General features: G+C 36.8%; 1 protein-coding gene across 1 annotated transcript; it reads left to right on the top strand.

The window, feature by feature from the left end:
* The first annotated feature begins 316 nt into the window (after positions 1-316).
* Positions 317-24,738, top strand: gfra3 (GDNF family receptor alpha 3). Its single transcript, XM_059516162.1, has 8 exons — positions 317-881; positions 7,966-8,250; positions 13,292-13,384; positions 14,506-14,854; positions 17,097-17,206; positions 17,623-17,757; positions 19,632-19,762; positions 23,980-24,738. Exons 1-8 carry the CDS (start codon positions 839-841, stop codon positions 24,199-24,201), a joined length of 1,368 nt encoding a protein of 455 aa, XP_059372145.1. The 5' UTR covers positions 317-838; the 3' UTR covers positions 24,202-24,738.
* The last annotated feature ends 368 nt before the right edge of the window (positions 24,739-25,106 follow it).

Genomic DNA, 25,106 nt, shown 5'->3' on the forward strand with positions numbered 1-25,106 from the left:
AAGAGTTTTCTTTATCTTAAAAAAAAGTTATTTATTATTTGGTAAACTTATGAACCGTTTTAAAACCACTGAGTGATGGAATCCTAAAAAGGACAGTAATTTTTAAGATAGCACAGTTTGACTGACCTTTATCTCACTTTTTTAATCGCCGTAACATTTCACTATTGCTGAAAGATTCACTTGCAAACTTAGATACTTGCAGAGCAGGCTGAATTTCTCTAGCCTATAGGAGCACCGACCCAGCTCTCCAGAAGGCTGGTCAGGGATTTTGCATGGATGCCACAGAGAATGGCCGAGCCAATCACAGGGAGGCAGCTGCATGTAAATTTCGCCGCTGAGTTTGAGGACTGGTTTGAGCACATTGTGCTGTGGGACAGCAGGAATCAAGCATCTGGGGTCGCTCTCACATATACTGTATCAAACTGATGCGCACTAATGCGCACACTGGCACATCTGACGCGCGCCTTCGGTTACGCTTCTATCACGGTGATACGCGTTTAAATCGAGGATTATTATTTTAGACAGACTCCGATCGTGAGTATAACGAACATCAGCTGCGTTTGAGAGTTTGTAATTTCCCCCGTTTGTTTGTTGTGTGAAATCATTGCTCCTCGGACACCCCTTACGCATTAGAAAGCTTCCGATATCGCACGAGTTTGTAACTGGAACTGGTTATCGGACACGTCGTTTTGGAGATTTCTATCATTCGGACGGTGGTCCTCTTGTATGGATGTAGTGACTTGGACTGAGTCGGACCGATCCGGGGGTTCCAGAAGCGCTTCCCCGAGATTCCCCAGCAGCATCACCGTCCAGCCGAGCGCATCCAGCAGCAGTCGACATGATCCTTCTGGGAATACTTCTAAATCTGTTCGTCATTAAGGGTAAGACTCTTAGAAACAGCCTCTATGACTTATTTTGACACATTAGGGTCAAACTTTAAATGGCAGTGTTTATGCAGTACATTTACATGAATACATAAGTATTTACATTGCATATTTACTTAAATTAATGAACAGCCTGAAAAATATTAAGCTGTTTTGTAGAGCTGCCTTCATAAACAATTTGTTAGTATAACTATTGTGATTCATTATATTTACATATATAAAGGTGAGGTGAAAGATGAATGCAAACTATAGGGACTAACTATAGAAAAACCATGGTATTGTACATATTCTAATAAAAAAGATAGATAGATAGATAGATAGATAGATAGATAGATAGATAGATAGATAGATAGATAGATAGATAGATAGATAGATAGATAGATAGATATTTTTATGAATGGCTCTTTGGTGGTGAACTAAACTAAACGATACTATTGTAAAACCATGGTATTGTAAATGGAAGGATTGTCTGAGGGAAAATATGATAGAAAAGATAGATAGATAATTAATTTTTGGGTTGTGTTAACAGGCAGAAATATACAGTATAGAGCATAACACAATACATATAGAAAGATTAGAGATGTCTACATTATAAACTATTTACACAATACACAATATATTATAGACAAAAAGGCCAAGTTAGAAGAATGAGCACAACAGATATCATAAACAAGTTTTTATCATACACATAAAAAATTCTACCGGTTGCACACTGTATGCTGTGTATTGGATGTATTATACACATTTTGCATGCATTATATTATATGTGTCATGTATAGGTCATACCATTACGTGAAGATCATTTGTAAAAGCCAGAACAGCAGTGATTAAATTACAATTGCATGGAAACTTATTGCACAGGTGTGTTTTAGGGTGACCGCTGTGCCATGTGCTCGTGCTGAAACAATAGAAAGGGTTTCATTTTCTAGAGTGCTGTACACTGAGCAGAACAGATGTGTCTGTCACTCCCTCACATATCTGTGTACTTGCTTATTACATTTAACAAACGCTGCACACTTTTAAGAGTATCCCCAATAGCACCAGATTATCTTTATATGCAGCTTGTAACAATAGCACAACCCTTTATGTTGTAAAACCAACATAAAGAGCATAAAAGAGCTTAACTAGTAAAATCACTTACTGTTAAATGTGTACAAAAACAAAAATGACCTTTAAGAGACCCTCCTTTAATGTAGCACTTTGAGCTCATCATTATGCTTTGAACAATAGGTAATTATATTTCATTCATACACAGTACTTTTAATAGTTAAATACAACACTGAGATTTTCAGCCAATTAGATGTACTTTACAGCTCTGTGTTTATTTTCTTCACACCTTTGAATCACAACAGCATAATAGTTTTCATATCTTAGACATTACAGGAGCTCTTCCGAGAATGATAATCCAGACATGCCAGGTCTAAAAATACAATTTCAGTCAACAAATACATGTATGTTAGGAGACATCTGTCACAGTGAATATTATCCTAATTATGTGATGGCAGAAACGCACACAGATATAAACAGAGACAGATTAGGCAGGTAAAGGGCAGCTCCATGGTGTTCCTGTAGCACAGCAACCAGCATTTGAGGGATCTGACTTTCTTTCCCCACCTGGGACGACAGGGTGCAATATTGCAAGTGTCATGTGCGAGTGCTTTGTAGCCCAAGTGGCATTCATCATCATGAGTGGTGTTTGTCGCACCCCGGTGCCACGAGAACACGCTGTAATGTGTGCGCTGATCGACAGGTTTATTTATTAGCTGTGTTAATGATTGCAGATTTGATGTGCTCGCTCGTGCTGCGTGTATCCCCGGGGGTCGGGCCGTATATCAGCCACACAAATCGCAAAGGGACCCCCTGGCGGATATCAAGTGGCAAAAAGATTTAATTTTCACAGTGTATTTGCATAAAGATTCGCATGCTTGAATATGTTTTTAAGAGGCGACCTGAGGTGGAAAGATGTGTACAAACATACCAAGTCAAAGATTGACGGCCTTCGGGCAGGTGCGCATGTGCGAACTCGTGCCAGCCGCGTGCCCAGGTGTGTTTCAGAAAAAGTAAGCGTGCGCTACTCTGGACTTTGGCAGCTTCAACTCATTTGCCAGCGACAGATGCTGACAGGTCTGGGAAAAACACGACTGGCAGATCCGCTACAAAAAAATGAGCATTTTAATCTTGTTTTTCAGTAGAATATCTAAACATTCTCAAATTATTGACTTGAGAAGCAAAATAAAAATGTAACATTTCAAAATAAACATTTTATTTTGAAAAAGTTATCAAAATTAAGTGATTTTATGCTTAACCCCCGTGTTGTTATCTGGTCATTTTGATGTTATCGTATTGGATTAATATATACAGACTTTATTCACACAGGGTATAACAGCTTGGAAAATTGCATAACTGATTTAGTGGGTTTTTTTTAGGATTGTTGCCCACTTTATTATATTTAAGGTGTTTCTCAGTGAAAATTGACTTCCCTACAAAAAAAACAAAATCCTAACAAACACTTATAAATCTTTCAATATGCTATATTGGAACCAAATATTAGATTCAAAGTTGTTTTTTGTTAATTAGCACAAGTGTTGCTTTTTGGACCTGACTGATCATATAGCTCATTGATCTGTGCTTCTGCACATCAGTTTTTCATCCAGAAATAATATTTTTGTGCATAAGCTCAGATCAGTGAGGCCTATGATATATCAGGTCCAAAAAGAAATGCAAAGCCTGCGCTAATTGAAAGAAAACAGGTCGAGAAATCTGTACTCCAGTGGTAGATATCTTTGAACTTTGACTTAATACCTAAAACAGTTTTTGCTGCTCAAGTAATTGTATCTTCAGATACTTGGACTGTAAACCAAGTAAAAAAAATACTGAGTATGAAAATATTTTTTGTTGCGTAATGCTTTCTTCCTCATTTCTGCTTTTACCCAAATGCACAAGTTAAGAAATGTTTTGGGATGCTTTAATACACACAGGTGAACCAGGCTTCGTCAGCGCATATACTAATTGCATGGAGAAAAATATGCCATAATGCATCCCAGCCAAGGACATACCCAGGGACAGGCGGACAGCCTAATTACACTGCCATTTTTAGCTAATCAAAGAGGAATCGTAAGAAAACCATTTCAACAAACCACACGGGACTAGTTAACAAAAAGGTAGTCTTCCCTCCGGGCATGTTTTCATCACATATGAGGGGACGTTTAGGGTCTTTTCAGGGTCTTGTGTGTGTTTTGTTGATAACCAGGATTTGGAAAGGCAAACACGGTGACAGCAGATGGTGTTGGACTCTCTCGCCTATCCTGGAAGATTCAAGCCAAGCGACAGAATCAGAAAGAGCACGTGCGAGCATGTGTGTGCGTGAGCTCCACTTGCACACGGCTTTTATGATGATGTTGTTGCCAATTTTCATTAAAGGCACTGAGCGCTGTGATTTAGCGACGAGGACCGTCTCAGCATCACATTCCTGCAGTGCACTCCTTCCTCCCGGGGCTTTTGTATTGTCTTCCGTTTCTCCTCCCTGTCAATCACACGGGCCCATCCGACCCGGTTCTTATAATATCGCCGCCATGCTTTGATCTGACGTGTCACCAATAGTGAATAGATACGGCGCTGTGACCCACATTTGACAAAACCCTCAATGCAGCAAATAACAGTGTGTGCTGGAAGTCTATAGAGCATATTTGCTGTCAGAAAGATACTTAAATATAGTGTTAATGGCTTTTTCTGTGTTCCTTGACATTTGTCATCCTTGCTGAAAAACAGTCATTCACTGTTTTAAATGGATATGAGGGTTTGTTTGTGTGTGTTTTTCTTGAGTAATTTGTCTAAATTGTTGGTTTAGGCCCTGAGATGCAGCATGCTGTAATTTAGCTGATGGATACTTCAGTTTTGTGTGGATCGACAGAAGAGACGTTTTCTTGATATGTATCTTGATATAGTGGAGCTCGGTTTACCACAGAGGTTCAGACCACTGTACACATTGATTAGTTAATCACGTTAGACCTGCAAATATCGACAGCTGGAGCCGGTTTGCTGTCGCTGGCCATAAATACGGTCACACAAGGATACTTAGATTTACAGTACGTGCTCGCGCTGTCTTTCTCTATTTCACTCACCTTTTTCTTTCTTTCACTCCCCTGTACAGCTGAGCTTCACTTCAGAAACTGTGTCTGTCGTTCTCTCTCAGTGTGTGCATGAGACTTAAAGCCTCAAGGTGTGTGTGTGTGTGTGTGTCACTGTCACTTGCTAAATGTGATTTTAGTGCGCGCACACACACATATCTCGTAATACCCGGCCAGCATGTGTTTGATTGCCATCAGCCTCCATACTGAGACGGTTTCCTATTGTGTGAGGCGTCTGCTGTCTGTCATTCTGTTTACTTTCTTTCTTTCTGTTTCCTTCTCACTCCATCGCTCACTTTTCAACTCATCTGTGCACTTGTCATTCTCTGGATCCTTCCCTGTTTTACAAAAAGAAAGACACAGAAATTAGATGTTTTAGATATTTTTTAGTTTTATTTATTGATTTTGTAATAGCAAATGAACTATGTCACTATTAACTACTGTAGTTGTTTAGTAGCAACAACAAAGCATCCGCATATTCTACCTCCCTAATCCTACCCAATACCTAAACCTAAAAACTACCTTACTAATTATTAATAAGCACCAAATTAGGAGTTTATTGAGACAAGTCATAGTTAATAGTTTGTTAGTAGTGAGAATTGGACCTTAAAATAAAGTGAGACCAAAATAAATATTAACATAAATTAGTGTTATTTTAGTATAACTGAGACTTTACTTTTGTATTTTTAATATAAAAAGTTTTAGTAATTTTGTCATTTTTATTAGTTAGTCTGTGTCTGTATAGGCTTTCATTTATTTTTGTTTCCTTTTTACACATTTTATTTTAACTTTCATTTGGTTTTCTTTGTTTTCTTACTTTTCAAATAGTTTCTTGTATCTAATCTTTATATGCAGACATTCAGTGGTTGACTGAAAAATGTACACTTTGGCTCTGTTGAGCTATCAAACAAGCATCGAATACAGCAGCATTGACTCAGCCAATGGCGTGAGTTTAGGGCGGGGCTATCTAATGGCAGAGTGAAAACCTGTTTGGAAGCAGACATAAATTCTGCAGTTCTGTTTGGTGACACTAGTGCAACGACACACTTCACCTTTAAGAAGAAAAACGTAAACAGTGGCAGATCAAACACCTGTCTTTAAATTCAAACTAGCACGTAAAATCTCAATATTGAACTGTTTGTCAAATATGTGTGAGATCAAAGTGTGTTTACTTGTCCGTTTAACTTCGACCGCCGCAGTAGATGGTCTTTCACGCATGGATCATCGCTCTGTGAGCTGTGGAAGGAGGTGCCATTTTGTGGTAGTGGAGTCCTGAGCCATGACCAACGCTTAGTCTGCCGGCCACAGCCATGGATTCTCAATCACCACGCGCTTTAAAATGAGGCCTAGCGCAATTACAGCCCCTGCCGCTTCGAAGGAAAACAGACACAAAGGGGGATGGGGGTCGGGGGAGAAATACAAGAAAGAGAAACACATGTCTCATGCTTCTACAGGAGTGCAAGGCTTTTTCTCTCGCTACTTAATGAAAAACAGCAAACGTAGCCATGAAATTACACAGCCCTGTCACAGTTTCCCCTCAGGTCACCCTGAGACCCGGCTGACGGCGAGGGTCTCTGGAGTTGATGACGTCTGTCAGGTTTGAGCCTGAGAAGTGTGAGTCCTGAGAGTGTCTGTTGTCAAGGACTTGCGTTGAAACTCTTGATGTATGAAGTTGGTGAATGAAGATTTTCTGCTCCTTTAAGTTATCTGTCCTCCCGCAATAGCGAGCCGGGAAATTCCCTTCAGAGAAGAGGTCTCTTTTAAATTATTTTACACATTATTAATTCTGCCCTTGAGTGCAAGTTAAGAGACTTTGATCTTCGTTTTTTACACGGCCACTGTCAGAATGTTTTCTATGAGTCTAGAATGCAGATATTATAACTCTGATATAGTATAGAGAAAGTGATGAAAATTCACAAACTGTAATTCATCATAACCAGGTCCACAGGGAGTCAGACCTGAACAGAAAACTCACACACAAAGTTCTACATATTCTTCATATTTGTGTGTGTTCTCTTTTTTAATATTCTGGTCAACACGTCTGTTTTATCGTCAGCCAATTCATGAAATCAGATGTGAATTGGATTGGCCTTACCCAACAAAAAGCTGAATTGGAATTTGGAGACAAAGACAGGAAGTAGAAATTACTAAATAGCAGTTCAAAGAAATGTAATGTGCAATGTATTATGGGAAATAAAGTGTACTATAAACTATCTGGCCTATAAACTTGAAAGACTTTTATGTATTTTATTTTTTTCAAAACAAGGCTTTGTCAAGCCAACATTCAACAAATTTTGTTTTTCTACTTAAAGGGATAGTTCACCCAAAAATGAGAATTCTGTCATTAATACTCACCCATACGACCTTTATTTTAAAAGTATTCTTGTAGCTTCATAAAATTAAGATAGAACCAATGATGCCACATGGACTATTTTAACAATGTCCTTACTATCTCTCTGGGCCTTGAACGTGTCAGTTGCATTGCTGTCTATGCAGAGTCAGAAAGCTCTTAGATTTATTTAAAAAATATCTTAATTAGTGTTCCAAAGAGGAACGAAGGTATTATGGGTTTAGAACAACATGAGGTTGAGTAATTCTGCAACCTCTTTGCTAATGACCTCCAATTCAATTCAAATTCAGGAACTGACTGGGAATATTGGGATTCTCTATTGATTTTATAATGTTGTAGTTGCTCTTGGTTCCTTTAAAGACTTTTTGTGATGTTTAAATGCATTTCACTGTTGATTTTTTTACTGAAATGCCATGTAGAAAAAGGAATGTATGACAATAAAAAAATGTGTGATTCCAGCTCGGCCTACCCACAACTGTGTCCAAATGCCTGTGGGTGGAGCCAAATGCTGTCTGCTAAATCAATTAGCTCACTGGTAAAAGAATATAGTTAATAAACACTTGGTTTATTGATTTTAAAAGGAACTTTACTCACCATCCTCCAGGGGCTGTTCCCTCTGTGGTGCCAGTGTTCCCCGGGACTGTGGACTGCATAGAGGCTGTAAATGAATGTATGGTGGACCCTGAGTGTAAGCGGCAGTTCCGGCACCTGGAGTACTGCGTGGACGAGGAGGCGGTGGCTCCCCTCAGTCTGGAGGGGCGGCAGGTCTGCGTCGATGCCCAGAACAACCTCATGCACTATCAGAACCTGCAAGAATGCAAGTGTCAGCGAGGCTCTCGCTTGGAACAACAGTGCCTGAGCGTTTACTGGACTGTCCGTTTTCCACAGGGTAAGAGGCAGAAGAGAGAGTTTTTACTTTTTGTATGATGATTGTTGTCAACAATAAGCCCTCTTATATTTCAGCTTCTCCTCTTCAACCACTTGGATCTGTTCTCATTTAGTTCCACCCTATTATTATTTTTTTCGATAAAAGTCCTGTTTGAATTACAAATGGTTTCTTGCAAAGGGAGCTCTAGGGAGTCTGTGAAAAAAAAAAGAACAATACTTTTAGTTCCTTTAATACTTTTAGACCAATATTTACTGTGAAAAGGACTATAAAAATACATTTAAATGATCGAAAATCCCATTATAAAACCACATTAGATTTCTGTTTCAAATAAACTCAGATTGAAGGTAAATAAAAAAAAAAGTAACAGTTGCCGCGTTTCCACCGAAATTACCCGAACATTTGTAGCAGGAACTTTTTTCCCCCCTGACCTTTTAATTTCTGCGTTTCCACCGCGGTGTAAAGTACTGGGAAGATTAGGCAAATAGACTGGTGACGTAGGTCTGCGCACGTTTCTCAATACAAAGTATGCTGATTTTGGACGTGCATCCTCGGTAGTTCAGACTTTGTGCATTCGACTCGGGAGTGTGATGTCAGCGACGAGGCGAATCCGGTAATTCTGCAAACAGCAGCGTACTTGATAACTTCAGTCAGCTGACCATGGCTACTGCTATTTTCCTCTCTGTATATTTACAATAAAACGAAATAGGATATCAAATACCACTGCCTCCTTTCGTTTTCATTTAAACATGAATGAGCTGCAGAAATGTACTTAGTTCAGGGATATGTGTATATATACAGCCATTACAATGAAACGAAATATTATATAAATTTGCCTTTTTTATTTTCATTTTAACATATAGCTAAATTAAATACAGACCAAAGATAATCTGTTAGATTTACCCAAAACGAATTATATTTTATGTTTAACCACTGAAGAGACATCAGAGCCAGCGGTACACATCAGAAGGTCTAGCCGAGGAGAGGCTGCTCTCGGCGGATACATGAGGACTGAGCTCTCGCTGATCACGTGGAGCTCGCCATCTCCGAGATCGGCGAAACACATTTTTAAATAGGCGCTGTCTTAATAAATAAACCACAGATTTGAGTTTTAAACAACTACATTCTCGCCTGAAATACTTTTAAAATTACATTTCATGACACAATAACAGTAATATTTTGAAAATGATCCGAATAAATGGTGGTTAACCCAAAAAATGCTGCGTGAACTCAACCAATCAGGATGTTTAGCGTCCAAGACCCACCCCCATAAAGTTCCGGAACTTTGAAAAAGTACCACCTCGCCAGCAGGGACTTTCTGAAGGGCATTCTTTTACCCGGAACTTTATTTAGTTCCTGGTTCCTGCGGTGGAAACACACGTGTACCAGTCCAAAGTCCCTAGATCCTAGGTAAAGTTCCTGTGGTGGAAACGTGGCAAATGTCCACAAAAATAGTAAGCATTGTTTGCAATATTGATGATAAGAAATGTTTTTAAGCTGCAGAGAAGTATTTTAGAATATTTTTATGAAGGTATTATGTAACACTGAAGAGTGGAATAATGATGCAGAAAATTCAGCTTTGCATCACAGGGATAAAATATATTTTAAAGTACACTACCAGTCAAAAGTTTTTCAACAGTAAGAATTTTTTATGTTTTTATAGAATTCTCTTCTGCTCACCAAGCCTGCATTTATTTGATACAAAATACAGTAAAAGCAGTAATATTGTGAAATGTTTTTACTATAAAAAAAAAAAAGTATTTTTATATATTTTAAAATTTAATTTATTCCTTTGATCAAAGCAACATTTTCAGCATCATTTATTACTCCAGTCACGATTCAGAAATCATTCTAATATTCTGATTTGCTGTTTAAGAAACATTTATTAGTAGTAGTAGTATCAATATTTAAAACAGCTGAGTACATTTTTTTCAAGATACTTTGATGAATAGAAAGATCCAAAGATCAGCATTTATCTGAAATAAAAAGCTTTTGTAACATTAAACGCAATACCGTTCAAAAGCTTGAGGTCAGTATATACATATTTTTGGGAAAGAAATTATATATATATATATATATATATATATATATATACTTTTATTTTGCAAGGATGCTTTAAACTGATCAAACCCCTAACCCTAAGTAATGATAACAACATTGTTACAAAAGATTTCTATTTCAGATCAATTCTGTTCTTCTGAACATTCTATTCATCAAACAAAACTGAAAACATTCTACTCATAATAAAACATTTCAGCATAATAAAAATGAATCTTTTTTGAGCAGCAAATCAGAATATTAGAATTCTTTCTGAAGGATCGTGTGAATGGAGTAATAATGCTAAAAATTCACCTTTGAAATCACAGCAATATATATATATATATATATATATTCAAAAAGAAAATGGTTATTTTAAATAGTAAAAATATTTTTAAAAAATTACTGGTTTTACTGTACTTTGGATCAAATAAATGCGGGCTCAGTGAGCAGAAGAGACATCTTTAAAAACTGTAGTGGACATTAAAAGACAGAACACCTATTTTAAACTGTAATAATATTTCACAGTATCACAATTTACTGTATTTTTAAACAAAAGGGAGGCTTAGTGAATATAAGAGATGTCTTTCAAAAACATAAAAAAAAAAGATCTTACTGACTTTTGAGGGGTGTAAATATATACATGTAGTTATATTATAAAATATTATAGAAGTTAAATTGCTAATGCAGTTTCATGTTTTTTTAAAGACTCCCTAGAATATTCCCTGATTTAACTGCTCATGTCCAGCAATTCCCAAACCATTGAATGTCATGATGAAAGGAGAAAGTGAATAAGAAAGTAAAAGAGGGAGTAGGTAACTCCAGAGAAAAGTCATGCATAAAGAATTCGGTTAAATCAATTTCAAAATGACTGCCTTTGTTCTGTCGGTCATAAACAGTGTACTCACAGATCTCAGTGGATGTTCTTTCAGGACATGCCAAAATGCTTTAATGAGAGTGTTGAGTGAGCTACCAGAGGATTTAGATTTAGGCAGTAATAGCATTTAATGAGTGCTCAGTAATGTGTATGAGATGGCAAGGAGGCATAAAACCCAGTCAGACACTAAACAAACTACTGGCTCCCTGACAGTGCTATCGTGATTTATCTCGCCAGTCCCTCATCTGTTCATTACGCTCAGCGGGACGGACGCATACATGCAGGAACCAGAATATGCCACGTTCCGTCGAGGGCGTCTGGTTACGTCTCACGGCTGAAGTTTCACGTTCGTGTGTTTGCTTATGAGCAAAAGAGATTACAGCGTTACTGAATGACGTCCGGGGGATCGTCAAAGCACGGCTGCAAAATTAATTGATTCAGAGTCCATATTCCCACCCAATATGGCTTATTAATATTAAACCTTATGAAACAGGAAGATGGGTTCCCACAGCGACTCATCAAGAGCTGTTGTAAATGCTGACTAATCCCAGGCTTCTCCAGTAGAAAACTCGTCATGCGTCTGAGTGCAACGCAGGGGCCAGAAGGGCCCAGCCTGATCAACAGTCTCAGAAATAAGTGCTTTTAAAACACATCAACTGGAAATGTCAAGTGTTCTTCTCCTGCGTGCTGCAAATGAAAACCGTCAGCGGCGGAATACGCAAGGCACGTAATTGTGAATGCAGCACACTTGATGTGGCACCTCTATAGATTGAAATGTGGCGTGCGAACAAGATGACAGGAAGGATTCTGCCTGTTTGCATTTGTTTGAATAGTCTGTGTGTGCCTAGGTTTTGATAACCGAAATTTCAGAAAATGTCCCCGAAAGAATATCACAACATGACAAAAAACTCCTTTAGGGATGTTGACACAAAAATAACAGGCCTGAGAAATGACAAAATATGCATTTTAGAGTAAGGCTAAGAGTGTAGTAATTATAACATGACTTTTTGAAGAAAAATGAGTGGTGTTTGCTGACAAATGTTTACAGTATTTGCCAATCTATTGCTAAGGCATCTGAATTTGTTGCTAGGTTGGATCTATGGCTTCGCTAAATCTCTGTGATATTGAGATCTGTACATATACAGTAGATGATGCAAGGCAAGTTTAATTCATACAAATGAAAGAGAAAGCTAAACGACACATTAAACTAAATTTAACACCATTTAAGAGAAAAAAGAATAATACAAAAGGTTTAATTAAAAGATTCAAACAAATAAAAAAAATCATAAAGTAGTATAGTACAAAGTACAATATAACAATGAAAAATAATAATAAAAGTTCATTTTAAAAATTAAAGTAAATGAAAATAATAAATCTACGTAGTCGTATTATAAAGAGAAATAGTATAAAAGACATACATTTTAAAAATCTACATTTTATAAATCATACATTGTATAAATCTAAAATAAATAAATAAATAAAATTAAAATCAATTGAATGAAACAAGTATATCTAAATAAAATAATACATTAAATAAAAAAATAATAAAATAAATGTCAAATAAATAAAAACAAATAACAATATCTTAATAATGAAAAAAAAATCATAAATACAAGTACAAATAATAATATGCTTTAATGAATCCCCCCCCCCCCTCAATGTACTGTAAGTGAATTATTTCTAATTACTATATCATTCATGTTCTAGCAAAAATACTTTAATAGGTTAATACTTTAAATACTCATACATTATCTTATTTTTAAAAAATAATAATATGAACAGAAAGTCCCCACAAGAGAAAACCCTATAACACAAGCGTGTGTGTGTGTGTGTGTGTTTGTGTCATCTTGGCATGCAGCATCCCCAGGGTTGTGTGATAGAAATAGTCTGGTCTCTATTTGAACTGTGTCTTGATCCAGACCCTTCAATCTGTGGACAGTGACAGTTCAACCAATGCATATATCTCAAACACTGACCTCTTATTAAAATCTGTAAGACTGTGCATAATTAAAGAAATACCATATGAAATTTGATAATATGCTGTGCTGTTAATTAGGCGTAATGATAAGGTAATGGTGCAGTTTGGTGAGCTTAATTAGTCTCAGACGGTTGTGTTTGTTTGTACTGCAGGTTATGATGACATTGAGACGTCCCCATATGAAGACATTGAACTGGAACTTGTGAGAAATAGCGAAACATCAAAACTAGCCTCAATAGTTTCAGGTACTGCAGGCACATCAGTGATCCGACAAAACTAAATGTGTTTTCCTCCACAGCTGAATGCACTGTGATGACGTACAGAAGTGTATGCTTGTATGTTTGTGCTTGTCTTGCAGTTGTTTTTTCTACATTGAAAAAAGGTGTAGGTTTTACTTTATAAATTTTTTTACTCAGAAATTGCTGAAAGAAATGGCAAGTAACATATTGAATGTAAGGAGTATTTCATTCAAAAATAAATAAAAAATTGCTGAAAATGTACTCACCCTCAGTGCATCCAAGATGTAGTTGAGTTAGTTTCTTCGTCCCAACAGATTTGGAGAAATTGAGCATTGTATCACTTGCTCACCAATGGATCCCCTGCAGTGAATGGGTGCCGTCAGATGATGAAAACATCACAATAATCCACACCCCTCCAATCCATCAATTAACATCTCGTGAAGCGAAAAAGCTACGTTTTTGTAATAAACAAAACATCAAGTTGTTTTTTTTTGTTTATTATTATCTTAAAACAGTTCTAAGTATGTTGGTGGATTTTGATGTGAAAGGACAAAAGTTGATGAACTTTTTCACTGGAGGAAGCGTTATTTTGGATTATGGATTTATGTTACCCGGAAATGACAGTTTAAAGTTAAAACACCTTATGATGGATTAGTTTCTTACAGATGCTTTTCACATCAAAAGTCATTAAATGTTGGACTGGAGTTGTGTGGATTACTTGTGGATTATTCTGGTGTTTTTGTCAGCTGTTTGAACCCTCCTTCTGACGGCACCCATTCACTGCAGAGGATCCATTGATGAGCAAGTGTAATGCTAAATATCTCTAAATCTGTTCCGATGAAGAAACAAACTCAACTACATCTTAGATGGCCTGAAGGTGAGGGAGTTTCCAGCAAATTTCCTTTTTTTGGGTGAACCATTTCTTTTGATTGTAAAATGTTGAAGTAGAAAAAATAAATTAAGATTTTCTTGCAAAACATCCTCCAGTAATCTATGTTTATTTACACCCCCCCCCCCATTTTTTTTTACTGTGTGTGTGTGAAATCTAAAAGGCGTAACATACTGCTTTATACAGGCCCAGAAAGCATTTGGACACTTAACTTTAACTGTTTTTTACTCTTTCTCAGTGTCTTCCCTTCCCCTGACGGATCAGAACCAGTGTCTGAAAGCAGCTCAGGACTGTGGGTTGTACGAGAAGTGTGGTTCCCTGCGCTCTGAGTACGCCTTAGCTTGCACTAAGATCATACCTGGCACGAACCACTGTAACCGGCACAAATGTCACCGGGCCCTGCGGAGGTTCCTGGAGCGTGTTCCAGAGGAGTACAGCTTCGGTGTCTTATTTTGTCCCTGTTCGGATACTCTGTGCGGGGAGAGAAGGAGAAAAACCATTGTGCCCTCCTGTTCCTATGAGGAGCGAGACGGACAGCCCAACTGCCTCAATCTGGAGAGTTACTGCCTCAAAGACAACCTGTGCAGGTGAGACACATATCTGTGAGCAGCTGGACATAATAAAAATATCTGATTTGTGAATCAGCCATGTTTTCGAATTTGAGATTTTAAATCAATCTGCCAAACCAGTTCACAAAACTTATGTGAATCATACAGCAACATTACAGTCAACAACTCAAAAAACGCATTAAACCAAACCATCAAGAGATTACAACAAAAAAGGTTATAAATAAAAGTAACATTCAAAAGAATGTTTACTGCCTAGCATATATTAATAAATAAATAAATAAACTACATATGTTAGAATTATAGGTAAGAAATGATATGTATGTAATTGGATTTTATAAAACATGCAACAACATTTTCAGCCAAGAGATGTATTTGAATTTTAGTTTTTTTGTATTTGAAAATGAAAATCATATTTCAGTTCATAGCTCATGGCTGCAACAAACTGAACTGGGACACATAACAACAAACACCTGTTCGGTAAAAAACAGAATGTAAATATCTGCTGAATCAATATTTTAAATTGGTTCTTTGAAATAACCAATTTGTGAAACTGATTGTGACATGTTACACTCTCATCTGATGTTCTCAGCTTTGATAACAGCGCAGCATGATCATTTCCACTCTTCTTCTTGAAATACAAGACTTCCTTTTTATCTCCCTCTAGAAACAGATGTCTCTGGCAGTAATGCTTACCTAAGCATCATTAATAGCTCAGAACAAGCTGAGTTGGATGGAAGAAGGGACAACAGGTCGCATATTATATGATTAGACGCATCTTGTATTTAAACAAGAATAAAAATGAGAAATGTTTGGAGAATGCAGACTATCCTTCAGTATGAACACATATGATCAGTGAAAGGCATTTTCTCAGAAGAGGCAGTGAGACATATATATATACATTGTATATATGTATATATATATATATACAATATATATATATATATATATATATATATAATATATATAATAATATATATATTTTTTTACTAAATGAATAGTAACTTTTAATCTGTATATCAGTACCTAAATTTTAAAATAAAAAATACTATCAATTTTATTGTCTTTTACTGCTGATATTTACTTTTTTTAAATGGTATTTACTGGTTGTATTATTACGGTGGACCCTATTTTTTAACATCTTGCTTCTGTAAAAATGGATGTTTTTGTTTGCTTAAAAATCTACAGATTTATACTGTGAATTCCAATGTGCACAACCCCAAAAGATGTAGTTTTACTTAATTATGCAGAAGTACTTAATTTACTTAGTTATTCAATCTATTTAATACAGTAAAAGGAAGTTTTTGGTTTTACGCTCCATTACCGTTGGAATTTGACGGTGTTTTGCTGTATATTTTACTGACTTTTTTTACAGTGTACAAAATAACATTAGATATAAAAAAATCTAATGATTTATTAAACTGCTAAATCCCTATTAATTAGCAAAAAGTCACTATTTTTGTGTTGTTGTCAACCAAAGCTATTAAAAATTGTTAATAGGATAAAATAGTTTACGCAACTTAACTATTTTCTATTAAGAACACTTAACTATTTATATTATAACACTTGTAATATATTATAAAGCCAATTCAAAATATGAATTAATATATATATATATATATATATATATATATATATATATATATATATATTTATATATATATATTTATATATATATATATATATATATATATATATATATATATATATATATATATATATATATATATATATATATATATATATATATATATATATATATCTATATATATATCAAAATTAAATTGTTATAAAGTACCATTATTCTACAGCAGCACCAACAGATAAACCTTTCATAAACATTTTTTATTGATGTATTTTTTTTTTATATATCATGTAAATGTTTAAAACCTAGTGCATTTTTACAGATAAAGCAGAGGCCACAGTTGCATCAGCAGTTAAATGACCGTGTATGCAACTGGTAAACAATGAACCAAATAAGGTTATCACCCAGTAAATAGGTTACGACTATAAGGCATTCATTACATCACCTAATTAATATTCATGAACAACACTGATAAAGTTTATAACACATCCCCCTTACTTTTCAAACCGTTCTGACGTCATTCACAAAAAACCGTATGCATTCCTCAGAACAAAATCACATGGTATAAATCAGAAAAAAAACTGATTTGAGCAACTGTTCATGCAATCCGTCAGAATCTGACATACATGTATGTTCTAATAATCCTGTGTCCGTATTCAAATTTGTCTGGTCTGTCAGGTCAAGATTGGCTGATTTCCAGCAGAACTGTCAGCCGTCTTCTTACTCTTCCTCCGGCTGTCTCCGGGAAAGTGGAGCCGTGTGCCTCAAGGCCTACGCCGGGCTCATCGGTGAGAAACCATCTCAGATGACCTTGAAAAATGGATGCAAGCTTAATGAAGAGTACAAAACGCACAAATCGATACGTCACTGCACAGTCTGTACTTAAAGAATATTACATTTTTAATGACAAGCACTTCTGCGTCCTGCTGGAGTGAGTTCACTGAAATGGGAAACAGTGTTGGGAATGGTTGGTCAGAGCAGTTTGGGTTCAACTTCATGCCATGGTTTTACTTTAACCCAGTGTGCCACTTATATTGAATTAACAGGACAACCTGAGGCCACATAATTAAACCGGAGGGGGTATGGATAGACTACACTGGTTGGAGATTCTCCCAGATGGGCTTGGGGGTAATTGGCATGGGATCTTTTCCTCTGGCTGTCTCTCATTCCCTCTTTCCTTCTCCCTCCCTCCCTCCCTCCACAGGAACCATCATGACACCAAACTACGTGAGTAACAGCAGTACAGAGGTGTCACAGTGGTGTAATTGCGAAGGCAGCGGGAATCAGTGGCAAGACTGCCTGCGAATCCTGCACATGTTCAACAGCAACAACTGCCTGCGTGAGTATCCCAGAATATCATTTATACATCATCTTAATGTTTTTCAAGAAGAGTGTAAATATGGAACTGTTCTGACAGATTTGCTGTTTCTTACAGACCCGTTTAAAAGGTTTAAGGTTCACACTTTTCTTTTGTGTATGACATATTTCGTATTGAAACAGGAAGTTGGCAGAGGTCCTTGTTGAAGCTGCTCTAATTCTGCATTAATTTCAAGCAAAGGTGCATTAAATTGATCAAAAGTGACAGTAAAGACATTTATAATGTCAACTACTTTTATAATTTTAAATATTTTAGACAGCTTCCTCAAAAATATCAAGCAGCAGCTGTTTTAACATTGATAGTAATAATAAATGTTTCTTGAGCAGTAAGTCAGCATATTAGAATGATTTCTGAAGAATAGTGTGACACTGAAAATTCAGCTTTGCATCAAAGGAATAAATTGCATTTTAAAATATACTCAAATATAAAAGTTATTTTAAATTATTTCACAGTAACACTGTTTTTATTGTGTTGTTGAGCATAAAAGGCTTCTTTAAAAATTTTCCTCTGACCCCAAACTTTTAAACAGTGTGCATGTCTGCTCTAAAATATCAACACAATGCTTAAATATGATATTTATTTCTCTGCAGCCAAGTTTTCAATATGAACTGAAGCATTTCTCATCAAATTCAACAAAATGATCTGAGCTATGTATTTATATACACCCCTGCACAGAAGATGATATCAATATTTCATCCATTTTATCAGACGACTGTACATGCTAAATGTGGGTATGGACTTTAAGTATATTTCGTCAACCTTCAGAGTAGACAAGCATACCAGACATTAACTAAAACCCACACAATTTCCTACATTTCCTGAGATGTATAATTGGTTTTAAAATGTTTTATACTTCATTATCCTTTCTTATTTTGCAAATAAAATTAGCTTTTTTTTAACTCACCCTCAAAGCATCCTAAGTGTATAGTATATGACTTTCTTCTTTCAGACGAATCCAGTCAGAGTGACATAAAACATTATCCTGGCTATTCCAAATTATATCATTGCAGTCAGCAGGTGTTGCAGTTGAACAGTCTACATGTCGTCAAATAAAGTGCGTGCAATCATAATAAAAAGTGCCGCAGACGGCTCCGAGGGATGAATAAAGCCACCATGTAGCAAATCGCTTTGTTTTTGTAAGAAGATTTGTTATTTCAAAAGTAATAAAAACTTTGCTCTCACTTCCGTTATCTATCATACGCGGATCCGTTCCAGTGGATGTCACAGCACGTAATATGTGCAGTGTTCCCACCCTTGAGATATGTTAGTCTCGCGAGTTTGTTTATAGGGGCACAAGAAGCAAGGTTTCCTTACTTTAGAAAACCTGTCTCCTCTTGGTTTATATCGAAATCCGTCAACATTTTTCTTTACTAATTCTCGGTTTGTACTTCTTATTCCTGACTGGCGTTTTGTTTTGATCTCTCTCATTCGTCACTTATCACACAACGTCATTCGCTGGAACTGCTTCAGTGTATGACAGTCAGCAAAAGTGAGAAAAAAATGTTTATTACATTTGAAATATGGATATTTTTCTTACAAAAACACATGGATTTCATCCCCCAGAGCCGTCTGCGGCACTTTTTATTATGATTGCGTGCGCTTTATTTGACGACTTGTGGACTCTTCAACTGCAACTTGCTGACTACAACGATATAGCTTGGAATAGCCAGGATCATTTTTAATATAACTCTGACCAGATTCGTCTGAAAGAAGAAAGTCATATACACCTAGGATGCTTCGAGGGTGAGTAAAACACAAGGTAATTTTCATTTTTGGGTGAACTAACCTTTTAAGTAAATGAAGCCTTAAACTCACCCGGTCTCTTTATCTAACAGGTAATGCCATCGATAACATGGGAAGCTCCACCCCTCGTCCAGTAGAAGCCACGCCCCTTCCTCCTCCTCGCCCCTCCCCTCAGGTCCAGCATGATGAGCTGAACATCAACACCCTGCCTGAACCCAACGCAGTAAGCAGTGAACACATTTTCTTAAAACAGCCACTACACAATCAAACTCCTCCAGCTGCAATGCTAACTCAACGTAATTTACACAGAAGGACCATTTATAAAAAAAATTTGTATAATCAGGATAAACCTGATTCTTATTCCCGTCATAGCTTTGTGGTTAATTCTGGCCTTTGATACATGAGATCTGCAAAAAGACGAGCCAAACAAACCCGCAGTCCTTGCGCTTTGAGCATACTGATGGTTTCGAGAAGTGAACTGAGACGTTTATGTGCGGCTGATTGTGTCACTGCAGAAACACACGGTCACACACCGTCGCCCTGCAGCCGCTACAGTAAGCACAAAAACGCTTGTTCAGAAAACCCACCTTCTGCATTTAATTTGGTTTCCTGTGTATGTCGTGGGATACTTCTAAACATTCCCTGTTAATTTACTGTATTTATTCAACTGTGGTGCATATATTTTGGAACAAGATTAATTAATGCAAGTTCTTCTTGTTCTGTCTCTTTAGCATTGTTAAAAAAAGACCCATTTATTAGATCTAATCAATAGGTCATGATGCTTTGAATTAAAGGTCCCACCTCTGACCTCTATTCACATGACCTTATTAAAATGCCGGATTTTACTTTAAAATGGATATGTTCACTTGGTTTTCGTCTATACACAAAGATGGTAAATAAATGCCACATGCACCTAAAGGGATCAGTGTGGGGTCAGAAACTGCCACCTTCAATTCAATCAGAAATAATCACACAACCCATAGGCCCTCAAGAACACAATCATGGTAAGGAATTAAATCTATATCGATTTGCTCTTCCCTTTAGTCAGATTATATTGTGCTTTGGAATGAGGGTGTCAGCTTTATTTTTCTTTCATTATGGCTGGCCGCCAAACTTTAAATGACTCAAGGAGAATTAGTAGGCAGTGTCACTGAATCAGATCTTTAATTTTCCTCAATCTTGTGGTTGCCTTGGTTTTATGCTGTATCTGAAAGTGACCATATACTTTGCACAGCTTGAGATACGATTTCTTGAAACAGTGTTCAGTAAAAAAGTTATTAGCATAGTATTTTGCAAAGACATTTAGTGATAGTCAGTTACCATCCCAACCAGAACTGGGTAGATTACTTACAAACTGTAATCCATTACTGATACCAAATTACATGACAAAAAATTTTGTTTTATTTGTTTACCTGCATGTCATGTGACCATAACAAATGCCAGAGAACCATGAACATACAAATGTGATACTTCATTATTAAAAATATGTATTTTAATATCTCATGGATACTTTAAATAAAAATATAGTACATCGAGGGAACAAATTAGTAAATTGTGCAAACAATTTATTTATTTTTTCTTGCATGTCATGTGCAGAGCTCTATATGTTTGAAAGACAAACACTTTCCTAAATAATATATAGTAAAGTAATCATGTAATCCATAAAGTAACTTTAGTGTGATTATGAGTATTTAAAATTGTAATTTAATATAATTAAAAGTACTTAATTTTTGAAGAATGATTACGTAATCCAGATAACATGTAATCAGTTACTGCCCAGCTCTGATCCCAACTAACCCTACAACCAACAAAAATAAATAAATAGATCTTTATTTAGTGCAATTTAATAATTGAATACATAAAGTGGTTTAACTTGAGTTCAAATAAATAATTAGCCTTTAGAGGCTAACTGTTAACATAAGCCAGCCTTGGCCCCATTGACAAGCTATTAGCATTTGCATAATATCTGTGCCAAAGTAATTTCTTGACAAGCTTCAGGGATTGTCACTATCCAAATAAATCAATTATATTTCTTGCAAAAAGCATTTTGTTGGCTACTTTCGAATGGATGTCAACAAAGAAACATGCTTTTTGACAGCATAATGGTGTAATACTTAAGATAACCGGCTAAACCCTGACCCCCATAGACAAGGTATTGGCATTAGTATAATAATCTGAGCCAGAGCCATTTCTTGATAGACAAATAGGCTAATAGAGATACAGGGAGTGACACCATCCAACAAAATTAGTTACTGTTGAAACATCTATTATGCAGATTTCTTGCAAAAAGTGATTTTGTTAGCTACTTTTGAATGGATATCAATGTTTTTTGACAGCATAATGGTGTAATACTAAAGCTAACTGGCTAAACCCTGACCCCCTGGTCATGTTATTAGCATTAGCCATAGCATAATATCCAGCTGAAGTAATTTCTTGATAGCCGATCAGCTTTTAGCGCTTCAGGAAATGACACCATTCGTGATAGCAACACTTACTTACTTGACTATGTATTGTAAAATGGATTGTATATTTGCTGCCCACATAAAAGAAAAGCAAATAATCTCTTGGCGTCCATAGGCGTACAGACTTTATCAAGAAATGCTGCTCTGATCTGTGTGTCTTTGTGTTTGTATGTCCTCACTTTGGACCGCGTTCACATCCTCTGTTCTCAGAACACACAGACCACAGCATTCAGCTTAGAGATAATCTGGGCCTGCAGACAAAAGGGATTCAATTCAGTTTCTGCTGTCATTTATTTCTTTCCTAGACTCTCTCTCGCACTCGTGTTCTCCAGCAAATCTCTCCTCTCCAAATGTCCCTGTCTTTCCTGATCTGTCTCTCTTGATGTGCTTCTCACTTTCTTGGCCTGTCTCTCTCTCTCTCTCTCTGAACGGATTAGCTAAAGGTGTTTGCAAGCAGCGGTGTATCAGTCAAACTTCATTAATATTAATGTATTCGCACCCATCTGTCTGTCTCTCTAGCTAACTCTCTTCTTCTCTTTCTCCTTCTTTTATCGTTCGTTCCTAATCCCTCTCCCTCACAATCTCTCCGTCCCTCTCACCTGACAAATGCTCATCAACATTTTGCTCCTACTTTTCTAAAACTGTAATTCTCAGGTGTTTCATTTATTTCTCATATGATTCATTTCTCATATCACTATTCTACTAATTTAGTCCCAGATGTTTCTCATAAAACTCCATGTAACAAAGTTTAATATATATGAAATTGTTATTTTTATATTACATTATAAGGTGTTACATTTTGTTTTACTACCAAATTATATGTAATATCTTATTATTATTAATATTTAACTTACATTAGAAAAGTTTCTGTGACCTCTCGCGATCTTGGTAAAAAGTCTTGATGTCTTGAAGAACATGATGCATGATGGGATACACTGAGCTGTGGATACCGCTCTGGAGCGTTATTCAATATAGAGCACCGCGCTTGCACACTTACTTCCTGTTACGCGCACGTACTCTCAAGTGGCCAAGACCGCAAGTGTGGGTATTTGGACAAGGCATGTTTCTCCTTTGTTTTTTATTTTGTCATTTGCTGTGCTTCATGGGATTGTAGTTATTTTCCTCATTGAATCTTTTATGTACACAGCCTTGTACCTTTGTCTTTTTTTTTTTTTTTTGCTTCAAATCAAAGTTTATAATGTTGTGATTCACCCCTTAGCTGGTTGGTTTGGTATATATCTTATAACCAAATTAAACCAAGTTTATATCTTATATGTTTTTGATTTAGTTAAACTAAAGCCATCAATCTAAACTAAATTAAAGTGAGAAATGTTGTCTTAATTAGTCTTTTTATTTACATTTTTGTTTTATTTCAAGTGACATTTTTCCCCTAGTTTTACTCTATTTTTAGTTAATTAATAATCCTGGAAGGCACTGTTGCACTTGGCTGAGCCAGTGTGAGAACAATTTAAACAATGGACTACATCATCTGACCAAACCAAAAATCAGGTCTCATTACATGATCATATATGGATTAGAAGTTCTGTTTGTGTTTTTTTTCTTTTCTGTTTTATTTAATTTTAATATCAAAAGGTTAGTGAGAAGCAATCTGGACACCAATCAGTCTGGACACTGGTTATGAATGGAATCTCCTTTGAAGGCATCTTGAGTAAAACAGCTCCATATTTAACAAAGCACATACAAAAGATCTGAACCAGAAGCGACGTGACCTGTTCTACAGAAGCTGCAAAAACATTTTATTTCATATGTCAGAAACATCTTTCAAATTGGCAAGTTTTGCACTTAAAATTTGAATAAAGCAACTTTCTCTCACTGAGAGAGATGCTTTGCAGCACATGTGGGCTTGCTTTCACTTCCTTTGACCAGAAGCATTAACTCAGCATTAGTGTTCTCAGAAGTCGTAAACTGACAAGTGTGCATAACCCCCATTAAAGAGACATTTCTCTGTTTCCAAAAGGTGATTGAAAGCGAAGAAGATGAGGAGGAAGAAGAAGAGGAGGAGGAAGAAGACCAAACCGAAGGAGGAGGAGGGTTCAACATCATCCCTCCATTCTCAGATAAGGCGACAGTCACTAACCTGGGCTCTGAGGCCGGAAGAGTCCAGAGCTCGACCTCCACCCTCTCCATCCCTCACTTCCTACTCACGGTCCTGCTGCTGATTGCTCTCCGCTGGGGGTAGAAACCCTCACTCACAAACACACACCTACACACACTCTTACACAAAACACGCAAACACACTTCCTCCTAAAGTACTCGACTCTACCATCGAGGGACGACAAGAACGACAGATTGAAGTGCGAAACGAGCGGACAACTGTTCTATCCCTCTTTCCTTCTTTCATTCATTCATTTTCTCCTTCTCGGGAAGAGGGTCTGCTATAGATATAGCTGCTTATTCATTAGGGAATCGCTTCCTGAGTGGGATTCCCTGCCTGAATCATTTGAATCACACAGACTCACCGACTCCTCGGACTGACAGTAGCCGATGGTGAACGAATGATCTTGCCATGTATCTATCTATTGTATAATGTCAATGTGCTTCAGAAAAGCGAGTTAAACCAGGAAAGCATTGGCTTTCCTTGGGTTTGGAAAACCTGCCGTGTTTATTGTCGCTGATCATGTCGTTGTATGAAATGAGACAAAATTTATGTGTTTGTAAGTCCGTGATTCGCTTGACACGAGAGCAAAAAACATGTCGAGCACGATTTTCGAATCTACCCATTTCTCACGCCTCCATGTCTCTGGAATCAGGCTGCACACCTAATCACACACACACGCCTCTGCCCTGCTGCGGAGCCCATTGCGCAGATGCAACCCGTTTCCATTTATTGCTCTATCTGCGATGTGCTTTCATTTTTTGACTCAGCACAGACTGTGCACTCTAACCAGGGGCATAAATAAAAAACACGTCTGCGAACAGAAAAAAAAAACATGAGTAATAAAGGCGAAAATAAAGAAATAAACACACTAAATAAATAAATATACCCCCGCACAGCAGGTGTCGGAGTCCGGTCTGGGTTTAGCACCCGAGGGGAAGAAACAGGAAGTCATTTTCCAACCGCCTGTCGCCTGGTACCTCTCCCTG

The sequence above is a fragment of the Carassius carassius genome, chromosome 29, assembly GCF_963082965.1.
Source record: "Carassius carassius chromosome 29, fCarCar2.1, whole genome shotgun sequence".
Classification (NCBI taxonomy): Eukaryota; Metazoa; Chordata; class Actinopteri; order Cypriniformes; family Cyprinidae; genus Carassius; species Carassius carassius.

Coding starts and splice junctions, on each gene's coding strand:
- gfra3 (XM_059516162.1), top strand. CDS start 839: ATGATCCTTCTGGGAATACTTCTAAATCTGTTCGTCATTAAGG. Junction 882..7,965: donor AAATCTGTTCGTCATTAAGG/GTAAGACTCTTA, acceptor ACCATCCTCCAG/GGGCTGTTCCCTCTGTGGTG. Junction 14,855..17,096: donor CTCAAAGACAACCTGTGCAG/GTGAGACACATA, acceptor CTGGTCTGTCAG/GTCAAGATTGGCTGATTTCC.